Source organism: Mytilus trossulus, chromosome 14 (genome assembly GCF_036588685.1).
Source record: "Mytilus trossulus isolate FHL-02 chromosome 14, PNRI_Mtr1.1.1.hap1, whole genome shotgun sequence".
Taxonomy (NCBI): domain Eukaryota; kingdom Metazoa; phylum Mollusca; class Bivalvia; order Mytilida; family Mytilidae; genus Mytilus; species Mytilus trossulus.
The window spans coordinates 10,580,140-10,604,410 of record NC_086386.1 but is presented as its reverse complement, the minus strand read 5'-3'; the positions used below and the strand labels follow the sequence as shown (position 1 = coordinate 10,604,410).

The window sequence follows — 24,271 nt, the reverse complement described above, 5'->3', positions numbered from 1 at the left end:
AAGAGTAGAAAAGTCAAATGTTTTAATACTGTTACAAGATGAAAGAGAGTTAGATTGTATGTACTCTAAAAGATCTTTGGAATTTTTAAGTATCCACATCTGATTCACGCCACCTCTAGAATAGGCAGTTTCACAATAACTTTGAAGCCCGTCTTTGATTGCTGATAAAATGGATGTTAATAATTTAGAAAGGGGTTTCGTGGAGCACTTGGAAGACCCAGCAATATACCGTTGTTTGTAAGGACACTTATGTAGTTTAGGTATCCAATACAGTGATGGAAGATCCAGTTCTTCATCTTTGGTTGAAATACCAAAGGAACAAAGAACAGACCTATGATTATCCAGGATTTCTTCTTTGGTAAGTGTCGTGAGGGGATACAAATCACCTGGGTATTCATATTTTAGGATTCCGTGTTCATAAAATCAAAACAAGTTGACAGAATGATAAGTACAGACCTTCTAAAATTCAAACTGACCACACGCACGATACACGCACGCACGATACACGCACGCACGATACACGCACGGTGAATGCACGATACACGCACGGTACACGCACGATACACGATACACGCACGATGAGCGATGAGCGTTACACGAAGGATTAACGCAAAATGAATGATGAATGATGAACGCACGATACACGCACGATGCACGATGAATGATAAATACACGATACACGCACGATGCACGATGAATGATAAAGACACGATACACGCACTTTGAATGATTCATTGACGAATGAACAACGAACGCTTTTTACACGATTCTCAAAGCTATTATATTTAGAATAGTATTTAAAATTGATATGCATTGTAATTAAAGGCAATACTTGTAGCTGTTTTGTCGATACCAGCATAATAGATAATATGTTATTTTGCCAGCTCAGATTTAAATAACTAAATTGAAGTCGGCTATTTTATAGGCACCGTTAATATTTCTGAACTTAGACTGAAGCTCCTAACAATCAAAACATAGTGTCTTGATTAAAGTTCAGCCTGAGAGTTCAAGTTTACGGCAAACGAAGGCGAGACATTGTGTTCCGCGAAACCCTAAACTAATTTTATTTCATACAGGAAAAAATCTAAATCTTATTTTTAAGCATACAATGTCCGACGCATTATATCTATAGACAGTGACTGGTTCTAGAAATTATTTCAACTAAATGTTTGATATAATTGATTGCAATAAATGAATGATCTATGTATTTTTATTTTCATGTTATATAATTTTTCACTTTGATGGGTTTATATGTATATATCTAAAAAATTAGTAAGCTGTTTTCGTATTCACTACAAGCATAGCAGAAAGTATTTGATTCTTGTATGTTAACATTCACTGCAAATTTTTGTACTTCTGTACATATATACTTATCAACAGGACATATTATGTTAATTTCACCAATAAATGAGTACTAGTTGTTGAACATTATATAGAACGTGTCGGTTTTTCCTTGATATTGCCGAAAATCATTGATCCGACTGACACGAGCGAACTGACAAAACAACTGATTAAACAATCAAAATTTCTTTTTTTTTATGTAAGTTACAAATGTTCCTTATATTATCCATTGTTATCAGAATCGTATATGTTAATTTAGAGCAAAATATATTATTTTGTCAGAAAATTTGATTCGTTCAAATCAATTAGAACTAGTTAAGAAAACTTGATATGCATGAAACTTTTGCCACTGGACGTTTAAACAACCACTGAATAATCAATTAATCAAATTTTTCTCTCAGTAAAAATGAATTAAACAATATAACTGACACAATTGGTGTCTGTTGTTTGTTTGTACAGTAAACATACTGAATTTGTTTTAATCTATTATATACAATTTCAAGTATGTCAGAAAATTCATACATATTTCCAAACATCCTTACACTCAGTCAAATTTCTAAGAGGTAAGATTCTCTGAATTTTACCTAAAACTCTTTGGGAAAGTGCAATTTTTAATTCCAATTTGAAACCAAAAGGGTAATAGATATCCCATCTTTTTTTAAAATGCAGGTCTTATTTGAAAAGGAGATTTGAAAAATCGATCTTAATGGTAGTTGAAATTTTACAGTGCAATAAATTTGTGTCCGTCGTTGTCTTTCATACATATCAATTGGTAGATCAACTGTTTGCTATTCGTAATCTGTTGTTTATGGCAGTCAAACCTCTCGATCGGTGTCCAAATTTAAGCACCCATTTAGCATTTATAAGAGAGGGGCTATTTTTCTCGATGCAAACATTATTTTCCTTCCTGAAATAAAACAGCTTAACAATTTACTATATATTTTCATTTAATCATAAACCGATGCATATTAAATGATATTTTAAAAATTTAAAACATATTTTTATGGTAAATATATTTAAATGTCAGGGTAATTTTCTTATCCAAATAATTATTTTTTTCATTTTTTAAGGTAATAAAGTGTTATCAGTTATGAAATTTGACACGTGTCTAATAGTTCAGTGATTTTCGGAAAAATGAAAGAAAACCGGCACGGCATTGTTCTATAATCGTTTATGATCTTTTATGGATTAAATTTGAATATATGCATTAAATATCAATATCTATCTAGATTAGAAATGTGTTTGCATTGTACAGCACCCCTTTTAGTCCTTAGTACCATATTATAACTCATTAGTGCACTTAGGAGTCCTTAGCCGTGTTTAGACGCACCATTTTCTGATATTTGGTCGGATTATTGTCTCTTTGACACATTCTCCATTTCAATCGGGTACGTCTAAACACCGCTCAGGACCTCCTGAGTGCACTAAGGACATACAAAGTGCACTCAGGACCCTTTATAGTCATCGCATTTGCACACAGGATATATGTATATGTTCGTTACATGCTGCTTATATAAGAATTAAATTTTGGTAGAATTTGAAATCGAACTTAGATAGATATGTTATTTTTTTTTAAATAATGAGGGCACGTGTCACTGATTACACAACTACTGAGCCGTGAATTATCCAATCAACAAAATTAATTGAATTATCTTTATTGATGTTTGTGAATTGTTTTGTTTGTACAATGTTGTGTTTAAAATAGATGAGATTGTTTAATGTAGTTAAATTTAAATTCTGCACTGTGAAAATAGTGAATTGTTTGTTTACGGAAAAAAATTAAATAACCCATTCGATGTTCTTTTTCAGTTTATTTTTCATTTTGACGGCTAAATTAATTTTTTTTGTATTCTGAAGTTTATGAATAAATAAAAAAAATAAAAAAATCTGTAACAAGTTCTATTTTTGTTTTTCTTTGTTATTTTTTCTCGATCTCCATATCAACTTAATAAACAAAAACAATGTTTACTTAATATCAAATTTTATTCTCAATAAACAATACACATAGTTAAAGAGAAGACAATTACATGACTGTATGTACAATATTTACAATGACAATATTTACTATTTTAAAAGAAGTCTAATATCTTGTCTGTGTGCGTGCTGTCCTTGGTCTTTTCCTTTGGTTAGGCTTACGAGCAAGCTTCTGGGGTTTAGGCACTTCAAAATCTGAGCATGAAGACTTAGTCGTGGTTTGGATGGTTTTTGTGTCGATCAACAGTTTCCGAAATAGTCTTTCTCGCTGTTTTTGTGTTTTCGAAAACCAACATTGGTACGATACGAAATGTCTTCTGTACGGACCGAAAAGTTCATAATTTCCCATTCCATACAGGGAACGCTTCAAATCGATTAGTTGTACACGTACAATGTCCATCAGTTTGGTTGCAAGGTCTGGAATTGGTTGTGGTTTCCACTCAACGGCTTTCTTAAATACATGATTCATGGACTCGCAATTGTTGTTTGTCCATAAACGGTCTTTAAGCTGCACTTTCGGCTGACGGACATACTCTTCTAGACGGTCTCGGAGATTAGAGTTGAAGTAGTTGGCAAAGGAAGAATATTTCGAGCTTAAATTATCTGCTAAATAATTGTAGTCGGAAATGTCACTTGCATTAACTAAACCTGTAGGACCAAATATTTCTGACATTACTTTCGACCTCTCTTTGTCATTTATGCGTATCTTATTCTTCAAATGGTCAGTAACATTATCCTTGATGTGTTTGCTGCAGAGAAGACGCTTTATTCCTGGAAATACATCGTCAATGGCCTTAGTTAACCCAGCTTCGTCATCGCTGCCTATACGAATGTCTATATTTTGAACTGTTTCGGATAGCCGTGTCTTGACATGCGACAGAAATGTATGGTAGGATAAGAAGGATCCTTCCCAGTGAAGGTACATTGGTCCAACAAATATTGAGTGGTCACCAGTTTCTTTGTTTATAACCTTATTGTTTAATTTACAAAATTGGTAACAAAAACAAAAATTGATTTTATCGAAACCAAAACTATGAGATGACGAATTAAATTATCTATCAAATGCATACCTTCACCACCCACTAAAACATAGATTTCATGTCCTGAGTGCACTTTGTTTGTCCTGAGTGCACTCAGGAGGTCCTGAGCGGTGTTTAGACGTACCGATTTCAATCCTCCATTTTATTCAATTAGTTGCGATTTCTTTATCTCTCTGTTTGATGTTTTTACAGACAAAAACCATTCGCAGAATTAATCTAAAAAAGCAGACATTAAACTCTTTCTTTTAAACACTTTTTGCATGACATTGAAATAGTATTTTATTATCAGTCTTATCACATATCATATGACCTTAATAAAAGTTTCCTATGTAATGATTTTTGACAGAAATTTTCTTACTTAATAATTGAAGAATTCGTTCTTTTTGACACATTTAAAGTTGCTGCCGTAAATGTTATTTTGCGCGACGTCAACATGTGAAATATCGGGAAAAGATGCATTTCTTTCGAGATGAAACAATTTGCTTAAAGGGAAACTCCGCAAAAAAATCAAACTCATGAATTGATATTATGTCCATTCTGTAAAAATGCTCAAATTCATTGATTTTAAATTTTATTCTGCTAGACAAGAGATCACCATCGATTTTAAAATTAGAGTATCAATTCTCTGCGTGCCGCCAGTTTGACCATCTTTGACCATTTTTTCCGTTTTTGGCCACGATATGTCTTTGAACCACAAAAGACCAAAACAGTAACCTTATGTAGTCGTTATTGCGAGTGGATATCTTGTCAATCGTACGGTTGTATTATCCGACTTACTAATTTGATACGGATTTTTTTTTTTGTAAGTTACCAAGGTTTTGCATGTCGTTTTTAACTGTTTATATGGGAATTGGTTAAAAGGTCATAGTTCAAAGTCATAAATGATCATAAATAAGTGTTCCGTGAAATTTGTTTTCGAAAATCTAATTTGTTCATAATTCTTATATGTAATAAACTTATTTTAAAAATTCGGACCTTCCCTTGTCTGATCACCTGCACGGGTAGTAAGGTCGTCATATCGAGGAGCGTTTAGTACAGTGATTTTGTCATAGTTTGGATAAGTTTGACATGGTTAATTTATGTTGCTTCCCCAAACTTTTACCTCAGTTCTAGTCACACGAGCAGATAAAAAGCAAATAAGATGCTTGAATCTGTATTGGAGGTCAAACGATCTATATTGGAATTGTTGTTACACGAAATTAACGCAGAATAAGCAAGATATCGGAATTGCTATGGTTTGGTTAAGCGATTGACATGGTTCGGTTAAGAGTCTAGAAATTCGTCATGGTTTTGGTCAAGATTGTCATGGTTTAGATCGAAATAAATATATATGTGTTTCACTTTAATACTGAAAATTTGATTGATAGAGCCTGTTATTGAACGAAGTTACACTATATATTAACTGCCGGAGAAATAAAAAATGCCTGTTTAACTAAATTAAGTGGTTGTAATCGTCAAAGCGTACTTTTCGTAAGTTTTCTACAATATAAATTTAAAAGTTACTGCTCTTTAAACTACATGTAGCTTTCGATATAATTTTACAATAAAAAAAAAAGACAAAGCGTTGCTTCTGTTTCACATATAATCTTTTCTCCATATGTCCATGCTTGACTCTGCCGGGGATATCATGAGCGGCATCACTAGTCAAATAGCTAAAGACTTCTACTCAAAAGTGGCAGCCAGTCAAAAAGTAATTCTTGTTTTTCATTTACTTTTCTAGAAAACTATACATTTGTTGTTTTTTTTTATTTTAGATTTTGAACCAGTTTATGATGAATAGAAGAAGATGTGAGGTTATAGGTCCATGATACAGTAACCCAACTTCAAAACTAACCAAAAGATATTAAGAGGCCATCATAAGTCTTCAACCATTTACGAAACCGAATAGTTACGCGTGACATGGACAACAGTTTTAAAACTTATTGGTTTTAAAACTATACTAGGTGAAATTACAATAAAAAGTACTTTCGAATTTAAAATATGAAAGATTAAAACTCCAATTTTGGATTTAAGCCGATATAATGTTTAAGTTTATCAATCATTATTACGAATCAATAAAAATCTTTGTAATATTGTATAAATGCATCGTTTTCATATAATATTGTATAAATGCATCATTAATTTTTTTTTCATAAATAAGGACGTAAGTTTTCTCGTTTGAATTGTTTTACATTGTCTTATCGGGGCTTTTTATAGCTGACTATGCGGTATGGGCTTTGCTCATTGTTGATGGCTGTACGGTGACCTATAGTTGTTAATGTTTGTGTCATTTTAGTCTTTTGTGGATAGTTGTCTCATTGGCAATTATCCCACATCTAGTTTTTTTTATATCGTGTTTAGTATCATTAAATTATTTCAAATATTATACTGTAACGTGTACACAGGGTAAGCGTGTCTGTTTCTAGAATGAGTCCGTTACCAGTTTGATACTGGATCCAAAATTGTTCTATTTACAAAACATATAACAAATAATCTTTATTCAAATATTAACGTCAATGAACCAAAATATGTACAACTGCTCTTTGCAATCTTTAATAAACTATCTATAAAATATTATAATCAAAATATATACACTAGTACAAATTTGTACTATAACAAATTTGTCCTGGGTCAGGAACGAACTTGTCCTCCTGGTACAATAATGTACCCTACAAGTTTACACACTTGTCTTTGTTCCTCTTGTACAATTATGTACTTTACAAGGTGGTCACACAGATTCACACTTGTCCTATACGGTTCCGCTTGTAAATGCACAAGTCCGTATTTATAACAGGCACCGACCTGTTCTTTATTACACTTAGTAATAATATTAAAATATATACGAGCGAGCGATCTCGAATATCAACGTACCGTGGTCTTGATCTTATGTCTCTGAAGACTATATGACAATCGACCCTGAGCTAGGAATCTCTCCTGCTTATATACCCCATGGTAGCCGTACCAATATTGAAGAAGGGGTGTTCTACCAAAGTGTCTCATTACTCCTATCTGAGTTTCCTAAGGAACACCCCTTTACATTGAACCTGACCCAAAGTTTACCCGTGAAACCTCTAACTCTTTTCTATGTTTATTAAACTAATATATACATATATAAAATATGGCTTCTACTGAACTGTAACCAATATAAACAATCTAGCCTTAGATACAAAATCATCACAATACTTTTTATGTATTATAGTTTCTATACTATCTGAAAAAAACTCCTGCTTTCTAATTTTAAGTATGAGGTGGTATATTATTAAATGTGATTGAAAAAAAGGATTGAAAATCAAAGAAATAGTTATCAAAGGTACCAGGATTATAATTTAATACGCCAGACGCGCGTTTCGTCTACATAAGACTCATCAGTGACGCTCAGATCAAAACATTTAAAAAGCCAAACCAATACAAAGTTGAAGAGCATTGAGGACCCAAAATTCCAAAAAGTTGTGCCAAATACGGCTAAGGTAATCTACTGTTAAATTGTCTGCTACATATACATTTATACTGTTAATTTTGATCTGGCTAGACAAGAAATCATCGTTTGTTATAGGACAGAGCGCATTATAAGATGGACGAAGATGAAACAGATGGTAAGTTTGTTGATATATACCACAAGTACACTTCATTTGAACTTCTTAGAACATTCAATGCCATGATATTTTTAGGCTATCTATATTTGCCTTTTATCATTTTTGCTTATTTGATTTTCAATTTACTAGGTAATATCAAATGTTAGATGACGCAGGAAATACATAAATGAGACAGCAAACCAACAACACAAACATATGAATTCTTCAACAATAGGATAAATTAAATAGGCCTAACTCTGTATCTGCCTGTTTCTATAAAAGGTTAAATGAATTAGATAGTGACAACCAGAGATATGAAACCATCAAACTATTCTCAGTATAGCGTAAAACAGAAAGGTATGACATAGGACAATTTGTCGCGTCACTAGGTTTTGAACATTTTTGGTGAGTCGTAACTTCGGAATTCAGTAAGTATATTTTTGAAATTAAATGTGAAAAACCCTTCGTTTCACAATAGTTAGCACTTATGAATGCCTGTTTGGTGTCTGTGTTGAAAACTTATATTTTCATGATTTCGTAGTTTATAACTTCTTTTCAATTTTTGTAACTAAATATGTTAAGCATAAAAACAACGCAGTTAAATTCATAATTGTTTTTTTTTTATTATGTATTTACTCATTTTTATGATATACAAATTTTACACAAATGCATTGAATTGGACTCATACAATTTTTCAGAGGCAATTGCATCTATTGCTCCTTTAGACGAGTCATTTGAAGCTGTTGGTGATACTGATTCATTTCTAGCATTCATAAAGTTTAAATGATATATTGTCTCATGTTCAAGATAATGACATTTTTAGATATGATAACATGCTCTTTTATGGTACTGGCGAATTCCTTGAGCACCATGTGCAAATCTATCATATGGGTTCACGATTGCACTTTTACGTTTAACAGTAGATCTTCGAGGTTGGTCAAACATTGCGTGGCTGCTGCAATAAATAAATGTAGTATTGTTTAATTAGTTCTTTATGATTCAAGTTTATGATATGACTGCGGCAATAAAAGATTTAAAAATTAAGAAACAAATATTGAAAAATAGGATCCTCTCAATATTGTTTCATATAAAGCTATTCAATGAAACTACAGTATCAAATATATATATCGTTATTTATTGATAGGCATAATCCAAAGGTGCTCATAATACTCAGCAGAATAGTACCATTCTGAAATTTAAAAGAAGCTGTCTTAGAATCATGACTTTTTATCATTTGTTATTTGTTTGAAACTAGGTCCCACTAAATATCAGTACTTTATTTGTGTTTTTAGTGTTTCTGTTACTTGATTTTCTTGCAATATTTTGTTTTTTCCGTCTCCAATTAAGTGTCTGTAATTCCGCGAATATCGTATGTAACTATGTATAATATTTTGCTATTTTTTTTTGACAGAAATTAGGCTGATGGTTTTCTAATTGGAATTCCTATACATTGAATTTTGTCGCAGCCTTTTATATCTTTCTAAGAAATATGGTTTTGCTCATTGTTGAATGTTGAAGGCCTCTTGATGACAAATAGCTGCAAACATCTACGTCATTTGATCTCAGGAGGATAGCTATGTCACTGGCAATCATATTGCATCTACTTAAAACATATAACTACATTGTATGTGTGTTCTTATGTCCTTTTGTGTTTCAAATGTAACGATTTTTGTTAATTTTGATAGTAACTCTTCATTATACACTACACAAATTACATAACTGAACCATGTCGAACATGAACTTAACCATGACACGAATGAACCAAACCATGACACAGATATTTCAGTAATTTTGAATTTATTGCAAAAGTAGGTATTTTTCAGAATAATTGACCGCAGTGTTATATCACGAATATATATGTGATGTGACAGACTGTAAGAAAATAACTTATTTTATGCACGATAAAATAATTAGCAAGTTTTAAATTTTGACATACGCAAGCTTTGTGTTGCGTTAAATCCTTAACCATATGATACAACTTGTGATGTACTAACATATTTACTCTATACAGAGGCAATTTCCAGTTTGAATTAATGATCAGAAGTTCCGTTTACAAAATATCCCAATGTTTACATTTTTGCATTGATTGTCATCAAAAAGACTTAACACCGTCATGTCAAACTTATCCAAACTATGACAAAATCACTGTAATAAACGCTCCTCGATATGACGACCTTACTACCCGTGACCTGCATGGCTAAAGGTATTACTTCCTAAGGTATTGTGAGGTGACACGTCCAGGTATTAAAGCGATTTCCTGTCGGGTTTATAATATACATCTCTGTCTTGCGTGTCCGATAGTGATATATACTAGTCAAAATTACTAAAACTCATACGCTTGTTTATAAATAACATTTCTGGTGTAAAGAATATTATTTATAAAAATCTAAATAATTTAAAAAAAAAAAGATTTGATAAAATAACAAAATTTCCAAGAGTAAATTTGAGAAAATGTAAGTACTCGTCTCGTTGTCAAAAGTGAAGAACAGTTTGAAACATACAAGAAATATTGATTTAACAAAAATATACGCACTTGTCAACCATTCGTTTATACGCCTGGATAGAACGTTACGGAACTATAGATAGTTGCAATTTAAAATTATATACCGGCATTTTTACATTGAACATAAGAAAGAAACATACATTTTGTTTAATTTGGGTTAAAGTTTTGTAAATGGACTAGACTCAGTCCTCGCATGACAACAGTATCTTATCATGGGATGTCGATGGACTATTGTATACCAAAAGAAGAAAAAGAGAACCATTTTGAATAACATACAGGTCGATATTTAACTTGCTTTGGTTCAACGAAGTTAATCACAGATCGGTATTGAAGTGAATCTACATATTACAAACAGGATTTTTAAATAACGATTTTGAGTGATCACCTACCAAACCAATATAAACGTATGGCGAGATATAACCATGCAGGAATTTAGTTTTCGTCAGACACAAAAGCTCATCACTATCATAAACGTATACGTATATGCATGCAGTTTTAAAATATCAAGAACAAGCGGTCGATGTCGATAGTCCGTTAACTAACTGTTCAGAGTCAGACATGTCACTTGGTCATTCTTGGAAGCCTTCATATTCCCCGTCCGACGATTGGAACTCTTTCTGGTTGTGTTGACTATAAATGCTTGTATGGTGGTTCTGTCGTTTATTGTTCGCTGGCTTATTGTTCGCTAGCTATTGTTCGCTAGCTTCTGCCTGGTCTGATTACACGGGGGTCCTCCTATCTGTTGTGTTAACGTTGATGGATTAAGGTTGGATACTATATATATAATAAATGAATAGTTGTAAAAAAAAATCAGAACGAAGAAGTATTTTCTGAAGTGTATTTTGTAAATATTTCATGTAAATAATAAATTTGTCAACAGAGCAATATATCTAATGTCGGTTTTTAAAAGACTGCATACACATTTTGCGTTCGTAAAATGGTATTACTTCGTCGTCGTCCGTCGTCAGTTTGACTTGTTGTCGTGGAGCGTTTTTACAAATTCTGATATACTCTGTGGTTTCCAGTTAATCACCATTTTGAAAACGTAGGGATGAGACAACTCATCGCAAGAAATGAAATGACACAGAAGTTTTCACCATAAATCACCCCACGGCCTTCAACAGTGAGAAATGAATATACCACAGTCATTATTTCATAAATTATCGCATACAACATGTTAAACAGAAAATTTGTTAAAAAAATTCGTAAGGGTTCCGCGGAACCCAGTGTCTCTCGCCTATTCTTTCTGTTAATCGAAGGCTCAACAAACATTAGGAAATAAATCAATAAAATATTCCTGTTGATACTATCTTTTCATTGAAAGAAACTTATTACCAAGTTTGGTAAAAACCCAGAACAGTTTATGAATCTTATATTTTATAAAAACTTCTTGATACTATCTGATGAGCATAAACAAGCTTCTTTCCAAGTTTGGTAGAAATCCAAAATAGTTTAAGAAACGGTTATTAAAATTTCAAAAACTTTAACCACAGAGTGAATATTTGTAGACGCCGCCGCCGCCGCCGAAGCCGACGGAATGTAGGATCGTTCAGTCTCGCTTTTTTTTTTTTTACTAAAGTCAAGACTCGACAAAAAACATACAAATCAGATTTCCTTCTGACATACAGGCGCACTAACGCAACGTTAGATATTGCTACTACTGCGAAAAATAGCGTTAAGTAAATATTTGACGCGAAATTTTTTATAGAAATACTGAAATAAATATTTCAAATCATACATGAAAATAAAGATTGATTCTTAAATTTTCACAGTATGATAGAGAAAGAATAAAAATATAATATTCATAGGCTTAGGAAGACAAAGATTATCCGAAAAAACGTTTACTTAGCGTTGTCCCATGTAATAAACTAAAAACATAAAACTCGAACAATTCGCGAAATGTGCACGCAACTTTCCAAAATTTTGCATGAACATTCTATGACGAGATATATTTCAATATTTGTTAGCATGGCTGTCTCCATTTAAAATTTGCATACGTATTTTCAAAAGAATATGATGTACGGAAATGTCCCATCGGAAATTTAATTTGGAAACATAAAACATTTCAGTTCAAAAATAAAATTTTGACAGATAATTCATTGAATTGTAAGCACGATCATTTTGTACTAAGTGTTAGCTCCCGGAATTCGAATTGAAAAATAAATTTAGCTACATAATAAATTCAAAACAATAGATTTGCAATGTCTTGCGGAAATGTCCGAGTTCAACTTTCAGGCCTTTACAAAACTTTTACGGAAAAAAAAACCGGAGATTTGATTTCGTGAAGATTATTTTTCGGCCTTGATAACCATACCAATAAAAAAGTACTTTTAAAGTTGAAGTTGGTACATCAAATAACATTAAGATTACAGGGTTATCTATAAAAAATACGGATGAATGAAAACGTCTTGCAAGTTTGTCCGTTATCATAATTTGACGTCGCTACAAGCGTAATTAGCTAGGGACGGCATGCACTGCATGTTCCTTCCTACACTAAATATAAATGTCCTGCTTTCAACAAAACGAAATGATGCACACATTACAAAAATACATATCTATAAGACGATCAAAAAGAAAGAAAACTTCAGTATCATAAGTATAAGCTATTGTATGTCACTGCTTAAAATCATACTCGGGTTGAATATATAATGCAGCAATATTCCTAAAAAAACACACAATTACTAGCTGTAAAATTGAATTTCCTATGTTAGTTATAAAATTATATTGGATTTGATTCTCACGGCATTTATACTTGTGTGTTATAATTTGCATTTACCCAAAAAGGAAAGCAGGAAGAATTAGATAAAGCGCGTTTCCAATTTAACGTCATTTTTATGTTACACTAAATGGTAGCAATATCTGACGTTGCGTCACTACGCTTTTTTTTTATACGCTCGTCAACATTTTGACGGGATGTATTATTGTATACAAATGTACGGCGTATGTCCGTCCGCCGGGCTTCTATATGTTGCTCTGTAACTTGAGAACCGCTTATACATTTCATGAAACTTAACATACATGTAGTTGTTTCTTATGATGGTTTTCGGAATTTACGGTTTTTATTGAAACCATTTGTATATGCACGCATCTTTGTCGGAATTAAAATAAAATCAAAACATTTATAATTATTTATATTCCTTTTGTCTTCGCATATCTTATATAAACATTTTAACAAGCTGACCACACTCTTACTTATAAGTTAGGACACATCAAAGTCGTGCTCATATGTCAAAACATTTTGTTTGGAAAAAAATAAAACAACAGCAAAACTATTTGTCCTTTTTATCATTTTAAAAAAGAACAACAGATTTAATTATGAATATGTGAAGCATAAATTTTTTCGATACAATTGTTTTAAATTACTTAAAATAAAAAGATCGTGGTTGTTTAATCAGTTGCTATGTTATTTGGCACGTGTCAATCGGTTCATTGATTTTCGGCATATCAAAGAAAAACCGGCACGTGTCTAAATAATGTTGAATAGTTCGTTTATTTACGAATATTTTTTCTGTAAAATTTGAAATTTATGCATTAAATATCATTTTCTAACATGATATATCAAAATAATACATATAACAGCACTCCTTCTAGACCTTAGTAGCATAGTCAATGCCTTAGTGCAATAAGGGCTCCTTAGCAGTGTTTAGACGTACTGGGGGAAAAAAAACATCCATCATTCTTTAATAATCATAGAAGGTTAACAACTACATGTAGTCTGTTTCCCGGCCGTTATTGAAATTCTTGACAATACCTTAATATTTGTATATTCCGAAGGCATACTGAATGTTTAACCAGAGACATATAATACATTATATTATATGTCTCTGGTTTTACGGAGCGGACCAACCACTATTGTGAATTATTTTTTCGGATAACAATCTTTTAGACATACATTAAAAACGGTGTCATTGATAAGCAACCATGAACACAATGAAAAATAAATCTGTGAAAGTGTTCCATGTTTATTCCATTCAAATAAAGACTTGTTTTGTTAATACCATATTTTTAACTATTCTATAAAAAAAAACACAAAAAAAACAAGATTATATCTTAACTTGTAAATTCAATTTCAAGTTTTAAAAATTTCTCAATTTAAAATCCATCTTAAGGAATATGATGATACATGATATATTTGCCTGATCTTATATTTGTTTAATTAAAAATTAAATAATGCCTTCATATATATATAATGTTTATTTTTATTCAATTTTCCACAAAACATATTTAGCTTAGTTTAAATGAAATTCAGAACAGAGATTTCTACCAATATTGAAGAGGATATATATTCGTGTTAATTCACCTCAGTTTAATTTGTGAATTCAAGTTTGACATTTAACATTTTAATCCGCAATACACATTTATCCGACAATCTTGTATAATGTATTTTCTCAATGGAATAACATAACGTGCATGTGATCATCAGAAACTAAGACAAAATATTTATAACGGTATTTATCAAAACTTAAATATTTGAAAATATCTTAGTAGCATACGAATTGGCCAAATAAGCGAAGAATTAAAATCTAGCATAGTTCAACCAAGGATTTGTATAGTTTCTTTAAAATAAAATATTGTTGGTGTTTTGGCGACTAAACCAGCAACATTGCCGTTATAAAATAAAAACATAAAACTTTCGCCATCTGATAATGATAGGTTAAAATGTTCATTAAAATGTATGATATTTGTCTTAAAACTACATATAATGGGTATTTTAGAATGAAATGAAGTTCATCTTCAATAGTAGAGCTACAACACATGTCATCTCGTGGACTTCTTTTCTTTCATACTTTCCAGTTTCATTTTTTTAGTGGAGCTACCCCACGTCTAAATTTTGCAAAAGCACTTTTGTTTTTAAAATTGACAGAATATTTTTAACAAATAACAGTTGGCCAACAGTATATTTTTAAGTCCATTTCGCTCAGTGTAATAGAAATTACAATTTTAACTCTTTTGTCGTAGAAAATTTAATGTCAATTTCATGTTATTGTTTGTACGTACAAAATGTATCATTATATCAAAATGTGTAGTCTCAGACAAGATTCACTGAATAACCTCGAAATATTTACAGATGATAAAATATTTACACAAGAAGTCATGAATCTGTATGAACATGTTAATTAAGTGTTCACAAGAAAGTAAGTATGACTGTAATTTATTTAAAGTCGGGACAAATATATATATTTTAACCGTGAGAAAAAATATAAGCTTTGGTGAGCTCTATAACCGACTATCATATAAAAACCGCTATGTATGAACGTTACACAATTAGAGATGAACGTTTGACAAATGCACATTATTTGATATACATAATTATACACGATTGACGAACGCACGATACACGGTTAAGAATGAATGAGTGATGAACGCACGATACACGGTTAAGAATGAATGATTGATGAGCGCACGATACACGCACGATACACGATTAAGAATACACGATGCACGCACGTTACACGGAAAATACACGGAACGATGAATGATGAACGCACGATTGGTACACGCACGATACACGCACGATGCACGCACGCAACACGCACGATACACGATGAACGCACGGAATAATGGTCAGTTTGAATTTTAGAAGGTCTGTACATGTAAACACAGAGAACCAACTTATGTTAAAATACACATGAATTTTGTTTCTGACCTGCAATTTTAGTTCTTAAAATAAAAGTACCTTACGAATAGCATCTACCTAGACAACATTTGCTTAGCAGTATGGTTCATGTATAGGTACACCTGTTTCGAATTTTGAAATAAATGAATAAATACAAATTGAAGTAAAGAAACTTTAAAACTGCTGTATAAGATCCACACCGAAATATGATACCCAATACAAGATGCAGAGTTAATTGTAGAATTAAATATAGGAGACGACGAGCATCTTAAGTAAAAGTCAATGAGACAGCAACACACCAACACAAATAACCATAACTTTCAACATTAAGAAGTCAATATACAGTTTTCAAAAGGGAAAAATGTCTAAAACATGTTAAGCTTTAAATCGTCTCGAGTTTGTTGCAATACATATAACAGACAACATTAAGAATATAAAGGAGAAATGCTTCACAGAAACAACAACCTGACTGGCTAAAGTGCAGAAACTAGCACAATGCCAACAATGGGTCTTCAACACAGCGAGCAAATCTCGCACATGGCGGCTATTCAAGATCTCTTAGAGACTATTCAATATTTGCTATCATCTATTAAGCCGATGTGTTTCAGTTCAATATTAAAGTGGATAACATTATGTTTACCTATGACAGGTAGGAAACATATTAAGGACAAATTTGAAACTGTTAATCCGTGTTCATGATTATTTATAAAATTGTATAATGGTTCTCTCAATATCTCCAAAAAGTATAATAATGTAACGAATTGAAAACAGTACAATTTTTTCTTAGTTCTTACTAAGTTCCGTTTGCAAATCATGTACGTTCTAATTAGGTAAAGAATATATGCTGAGAAGTGCTTTCAAGGTATTTGCGTCTAATACAGGCGTCAGAGCTCCGTGCCTTGTTTCGTCCTTGTTTCCAGCTATTCTACTTACAAACATGTATGCTTTTAACAGTAGTGATTTAAATTTTTCTAAAGAAAAAATGGAGACAAAAATGTATCCGCGTTAGTGTTATATATAATATTTAGTAATTTTTTATTGAAATTTATTCGTATTTAGAAAATAAATTTGTTTAGACCTCTTTTTTATTTCCTAAAATCAAATCAAAATGCATTTCAAAGATCAATAAGTTACAATCAAGAAAAAGGGGAAGTACACATATTACTGTCTATAAACAAATATCCTTTTCCCACATTCGCTCGATATAATAAGTTTTCTTAATGTTCTATTGTAATTGATCGCATACGGTAGAGATAAACATTCAAAAGCTGGTTCATCGATCAAAAACTTGCTTCCATCGGTCGAAATTTCCAAAACATGAGGCGATGACCCGTAATTGATCACTAGAACTTTCCCCTCTGGTAAAGACGTGATCCCTTTAAATATAGATCCGTTATACTTAAACTTGTAAATAATATCTCCAGAACTATCGAAGCAAATGAAGGAACTGTCATCGTCATTGGTAAAATAGATTTTATTCCCAGCTGAATGAACATAGTTACGGTAACTAACTGGTGTAATAATTGTATTTAATATTTGACCACGATGATCTATTACTAATAACCCTTCCGTTTTACACGCCACTACTAAAAGCTTGTTCATTTTAGTTATTCCAAAACACCCATACGTTAGTTCTACTATTTTTCGCTTTTCTTTTTCTTTCGGATAGACAACTTGAAAATATTTTTTAAAAGGCAGTGTGACAAAAACCCTATTAGAATCAACCAAAGTAAAGTCAAACGGTTCATCTTTTAGGGGATATACATCTAAGACGGAACCTTCTTCTGTACAATTGAGTAGACGTTTATTCTTGCCGTCTGCCAGAAGGAGGTTACCGTCATCTAGAATGAGTACCCCTGTTATCATCACGTCATTCTTCTCTTCAGTTGGTACAACAAAATCTGAAGACAGGTAAAACGTTGGAACTAAAGCTTTCCGCTCGAAACTGACGGTGTTCTCCAGGCGATTCTTGATCGTCTGTTTTGGTGTTATCGGTGACAATGTTCTATTTCTATAATTATTATACTCGTTTTCTCTCACAGTTAGGATATCTATATCAACATGAACAGGGCTACATAAATGCGGATCAAAGCCTAACTGATGAGCCGAATACGGAATTTGAGTTCGATCCGTATTCTTTGGGACATCTATTTCAACCTCCGTTTCTGTCAATCGAATTCCACCAAGCTTTTCAGCATTGAGGAGTTTCTGGAAGCTTTCTTTAATGGACAAGTCGAGTTTCAAATCTTTAACACTTTCGGGTAGGCTAAGCAGATATCTCTCATGTCGGGTTTGTATATGGGCACAGTCTTGAATGAAGTTTACTGTTTCTGCATTCGAACCGACCAGCTGTAATTCCTCAATCATTTCAAGATGTGAAGCAATTGCTTTTCTCTTTTCTTTAAGATCGTCGATTTGAGTTTGAAGTCTTGTCTTGTAGTCAGTCATGTCTATATCAACATCTTCCAAGAGCTTCTTGATCAATATTTCTATGGCTTTCCTCATATTCTCACGAAATGATTGTACTTGATTAACAATTGTTTCTTTCTGTCTATCTAGCGCCTTCAAATTCTTATTTCTATTTTTAAGAATTTTACCGAATGTAAGACTAGACTCTCTCAGCCTCTGATTGAGATCATTTATAGCAAACGAGTTCCGGGCACCTGTTCCGTCTGAGTTTATGTCGAGTGTCTTACAGTTGAAATGAGTTATGTCTTTTTTGCATAGATCACAGATAGTATGATTGTGAAACCGACAATACATCGATATAACTTTGGAAGGATGTGTTCGGCAAAACATTATTGGGCGCTCCTTTCTGAGAGAAAAGATGTGGTAATCTTCAACTGGCATGAAGCTATGATTTGAGGAAAATTTTAATTTCTGATGCCGCTTTTTACAAGGAGTACACAGGAACTTCATACACTTGTCACACCAGCCGACAGCTATTTTATTCTTTCCCTGTCCGGCACAGTTATTACAAGGGAAAGTCGTAGCCATTCTCGTCGCTACAATGAAAATATATGTTTTGGGTTAGTATACCAAGAAGACAAGTAACATAGGCAAATTGTTTGGCTCATTGTTATAGGGTTTATGGTGACCTATAGTGTCCCTTCATTGAACGTCAAACATCCAAGACATGTCAAAATACTGAGACACAGAAATTACTGATTTGAGATTTTAAAACAGGCGAAAATGAGTATGCAATTTCTTTACCTTTATTTATGAAATTTATAAATATTGATTACTATTAACATATTTTAATTTACTGTATAAAGTTTGAATAAAAATGTGTATTTCCAAAAACAGTTATATTAAAATTAAATTCTGCATACCTGCCATGGTGTTGCCTGCCATTTTGAAAGTATTACTTTTTAAACCTTACTTATGTTAAAATATTTAATTGGCTCTACAGTGCAACTTAATGTTCCGTATCCACAATTGCAGTAACGTTTAAATATTTCCATTGATTTTGTGTTATTTTTTGTCCTTAATTTCAATGGTTATTCAGACAGATCAAGATATCTGTTGTTTTCATGTATTTAATGAATTAGATCTCCGATCGTTTTGTTTAAAAAGTGCACCGAGAAACATAGCTATATTTATACTATGTCTGTTTTACAAAATTCCCTTTTGTTAACGCCCTACCTTTAATTGTTATACAAGAAATTCTCGTGTGAACGTTACATTATCCTGCTCCAATGTGCTATGTATTCATTTGGAAAATTTCTTTTATTTATATTCGGTTGAATGTAAATAAACACTAGCTATTGACCGAAATATAATCCAAAACAGAAATGGGATTTTTGAAAAGATTTAGATAACAACTGTAATATTATTTATTGGCTATTGAGATAGCGTTGTGTTTACAAACAGCACAGTAGATATTGACTTCTTTATATAAAGACCGCCGTTATATCGGTCAATAGAAGAAAACAGCGATACAGTCACTAGTGAACGCGAGGAGCACATTAATTGATAAGCTTTTATTTTCGTTTCGATTGTCCCGATGATATTCATTGTAGATTTAATTTATTGTTGGTATAGGTTTCCTATACACCTTCATTGTGATTTGCGAAAATAAGTCCCATTTTAAAAACAATACAATCGGTTCTGTTATACTAACAAAATCTGAAAGAAAAACATAGAAAACACCAATACTCGATTGGTTGATTGATTGTGAGCCTTTAACGCCACTCTTAAAAATTTCTCGCCTCAAAATGAAGCATGTATACAAGCTGATTCCTAGCATTTGACAAGTTTTAATGTCTTGTTAATGATTACTCTCATTTCGGAATCTGTTTTAACAGCTGAAATGCGGAAAGATCGCCAAAGTCTACAAATATGAATAAATTTAAAAGGCTCATTTATTTTTAACGTGGTTCGGTCTTATATGTGGTTTATGTCATTAAATAAATATTTGGAATTATTTGTAAACCCTACGGAAGCTGTCAGTATGTTCGTTTAAGCCAATTAAGCTACAAACATGCCTCTATTGCTACTGTATTGTTCAGAACGAAAAAGGGTAAAGTGAAATAGTATTAACACTAGTATCATATCGTCCTTTTTTCGGGCCGTATTCTTCTGAGTTCTAGTAACATTTAATAACTGGGTATGTTATTACATAGATATAGGACGATGTGGTATGAGTGCCAGTGAGACAAATTTCCATCCCAGTGACAAATTATAAAAGTAAACCATTATAGGACAAGGTACGGCATTCAACACGGAGTTTTTGCTCACACCGAACAGACATGTATGAAAGCACGGACACACAAAGCGACAACCAAAGCTCTTCAAAAATAATTTCAATTCTAAAGCAAAACAATACAGTGTAAAGTAACTATTGTAAAGAATACAAACATATTAAAAATATATAATGTAGAACAAAAGACATTGTATATCAATCGGTTCTTACTTTATTTCGTGTATAGATAGTTTACGTTGGTCTTAGTTTGAATTAGAAGGGAGAACATAGGTACATTGTATATGGATGTATACGTGTATCAGGTAGCAATCAAACAATAGAGATTTGCCCAAATAAACATACATGTATCAAGCTAAAAAAACATAATCAGTTGACAGGGGACTGGAATACTTAAGATCAACATAGTCATATTGTGGTCACTGTACAACTCCAGTGGCGGATCCAAGATTTTTCATAAATTGGGGCTTACTGACTGACCTAAGAGGGGGCCACTCCAGTCACGCTTCAGTGATTCCCTATATAAGCAACCCCCCTGCCCCCCTTAATCCGCCTCTGAACTCCCCATTATATTTACATGCATATGTGGAATAGATTAAAATATAAGAAATAAAAAAACAAAATGAAATTAAGCATGGTTTTTTTTCTGTGCCAAAATGAAGATTTAAAACATTCTAAACCGATTGTTATAGCTTGTACCAACGTTGTGCTACACACTAATGTACCATGATAGGGATGATTTTTTTGTGATACATCCCACTGTACCATGTTAGGGATGATTTAGTTTGTGCTACATCCCACTGTACCATGTTAAGAATGATTTAGTTTGTGCTACATCCCACTGTACCATGTTAGGAATGATTTAGTTTGTGCTACATCCCACTGTACCTTGTTAGGAATGATTTAGTTTGTGCTACATCCCACTGTACGTTGTTAGGAATGATTTAGTGTGTGCTATACACCACTGTACAATGTTCGGAATGATTTAGTTTGTGCTACACACTACTGTACCATGTTAGGGATGATTTAGTTTGTACTACATCCCACTGTAATATGTTAGGAATGATTTAGTTTGTGCTACATTCCACTGTACATTGTTAGAATGCTTTAGTTTGTGCTACATCCTACTGTACCTTGTTAGGAATGATTTAGTTTGTGCTACATCCCACTGTACCATGTTAGGAATGATTTAGTTTGTGCTACACACCACTGTATCATGTTAGGGATGATTTAGTTTGTGCTACATCCCACTGTATCTTATTAGGAATGATTTAGTTTGTGTTACATCCCACTGTTCCTTGTTAGGAATGATTTAGTTTGTGCTACACACCACTGTACCATGATAGGGATGATTTAGTTTGTGCTACACACCACTGTACCATGTTAGGGATGATTCAGTTTGTGCTACACACCACTGTACCATGTAAGGGATGATTTAGTTTGTGCTTCACACCACTGTACCATGTTAGGGATGATTTAGTTTGTGCTACACACCACTGTTCCATGTTAGGGATGATTTAGTTTGTGATACACACCACTGTACCATGTTAGGGGTGATTCAGTTTGTGCTACACACCACTGTACCATGTTAGGGATGATTTAGTTTGTGCTACACACCACTGTACCATGATAGGGATGATTTAGTTTTCCCGCAATCATTATTGTTGTTCATGTATTAAGTGAGGAGCTTGTAGTTGTTATTGTTGGTTGTACTAAGTCATGATATTTCTTATGTCGAATGATGTGTCACTAAAATTTCATTCATAAACAGTAAGAATAATACAGGAGCTAAAGTATACTCCGGGGAGGGAGGGGCAGTGTTATAACTTTTTAATGTTTGACCTATGCAAGACTCAGAAGTGTTGTACATTTAAGCTTTTATGTACAAATAATTGCAGTAGATGTATATTTCATTATACCTAGAACACACCCGTGATACTGAATTAAAGTATATAACAATGCGTAAGCCTTATTTTAGTATTGGTATTGTCATCTGATAAAGTCATACCGATTATAAGAAATACAGTTTTCTCTGCTTTTCTGTTTGAACCCGTCGACCTGGAACTTATCAATTATTGGTAATATTAATTATTTGGAAAACAAAAGGTCCTGGAATGGAGTATCTTTTAATCAACAGCATTGTCCTACATTATTTATAATTAAAGTTGAATTCTTATATTCGCTGTTTTACGTCATGTCCGCTAACAAATTGAAAACTGACAGTGTACCTATACGCCTTATTTCAAGTCCAAATTTTTAGTATTCTTATTGTTATCTTAGAAAGTCTTACTGATTAAAATACTACACAATAGGGAACAATTTGACCCTGTGATTATGACCCGTGTATATAACAAAGTCCTATAATTAAAAACTGTACCTATACGCCTTAGTTCAAGTCCAAATTTTTAGTATTCTTATTTTTATCTTAGAAAGTCTTACTGATTAAAATACTACACAATAGGGAACAATCTGACCCTGTGATTATGACCCGTGTATATAGCAAAATCCTATAAAATACACCGTTTGGTGGTGTGCCTGTCAGATGCGGAACGTACAGATAAGGTAACACACCCCGGCATGATATCGAGGGTCCGTGACTGAAGTATATAACTATGCGCAAGCCTTATTTTAGTATGAGTATTGTCATCTGATAAAGTCATGCCGATTATAAGATACACAGTTTTCTCTGCTTTCAAATCTTTCTGTTTGAACCCGTCGAACTGGAACTTATCAATTATTGGTAATATTAATTATTTGGAAAACAAAAGGTCCTAGAATGGAGCATTTCTTAATCAATAGCATTGTCCTATATTAGTTATAAATAAAGTTGAATTCTTTGCTTCGCTGTTTTACGTCATGCCCGCTAACAAATTGAAAACTGTACCTATACGCCTTATTTTTAGTCCAGATTTTTAGTATTCGTATTGTTATCTTAGAAAGTCTTACTGATTAAAATACTACAATAGGTAACAATTTGACAATTTAGTAGTGTCAACCCTGTGATTATGACCCGTGTATATAGCATATTAATCATGAATACACTGTTTGTTGGTGCGCCTGTCAGATGCGGAACGTACAGATAAGGTAATAGGTAACAGGTGAATATACTATTGGTATCGGTATCGAACTCGACCCGGAACTTCTTAATTATTGGCAATATTAATATTACGTGGAAAACAAAAGGGCCTGGAGTGGTGTAATTTTAAATCTACACCTTTGTACTATATTAGTTATACATAAGGTCGTTTTTACGTGATGACGGCTGACAAATTGGACCTCGTAATTTTAGCATTATAGATACGTTATTCTGATTATCCTGATTGGGTAACTGGCAATATTGCGTTATTCCTTAATCAATTGCATTACACAACAAAAAATATCATTCATGATGACACGAGGTCCCACAATAAAGTGCACAGGTATATCAAATAAAAACTTGATAAAAATCGATTCTAGCTGAAAAATGTAATTATAAGTATTGAATGCTTCTTTTTGTAACTTCATAGGGTTGACGGTGCGCACATTTTTAGAATGAAGCGCACA

The 24,271-nt window shown here is 32.7% G+C and overlaps 1 protein-coding gene across 1 annotated transcript; it reads right to left on the bottom strand.

Moving 5' to 3' along the window:
* Positions 1 to 17,110: 17,110 nt before the first annotated feature.
* LOC134696868 (uncharacterized) lies at positions 17,111 to 19,502 on the bottom strand. The gene is made up of 2 exons (XM_063558825.1): positions 19,359 to 19,502; positions 17,111 to 19,031 (listed from the first exon to the last, which is right to left on the bottom strand). Exons 1-2 carry the CDS (start codon positions 19,378 to 19,380, stop codon positions 17,188 to 17,190), a joined length of 1,866 nt encoding a protein of 621 aa, XP_063414895.1. The 5' UTR covers positions 19,381 to 19,502; the 3' UTR covers positions 17,111 to 17,187.
* Between the last annotated feature and the right edge of the window lie 4,769 nt (positions 19,503 to 24,271).

Bases quoted from the DNA above. Each gene is read 5' to 3' on its own strand.
- LOC134696868 (XM_063558825.1), bottom strand. From the start codon at position 19,380: ATGGCAGGCAACACCATGGCAG. The intron at 19,032-19,358 runs GTATGCAGAATT...TTTTCATTGTAG, and splicing joins GGCAGGCAACACCATGGCAG to CGACGAGAATGGCTACGACT.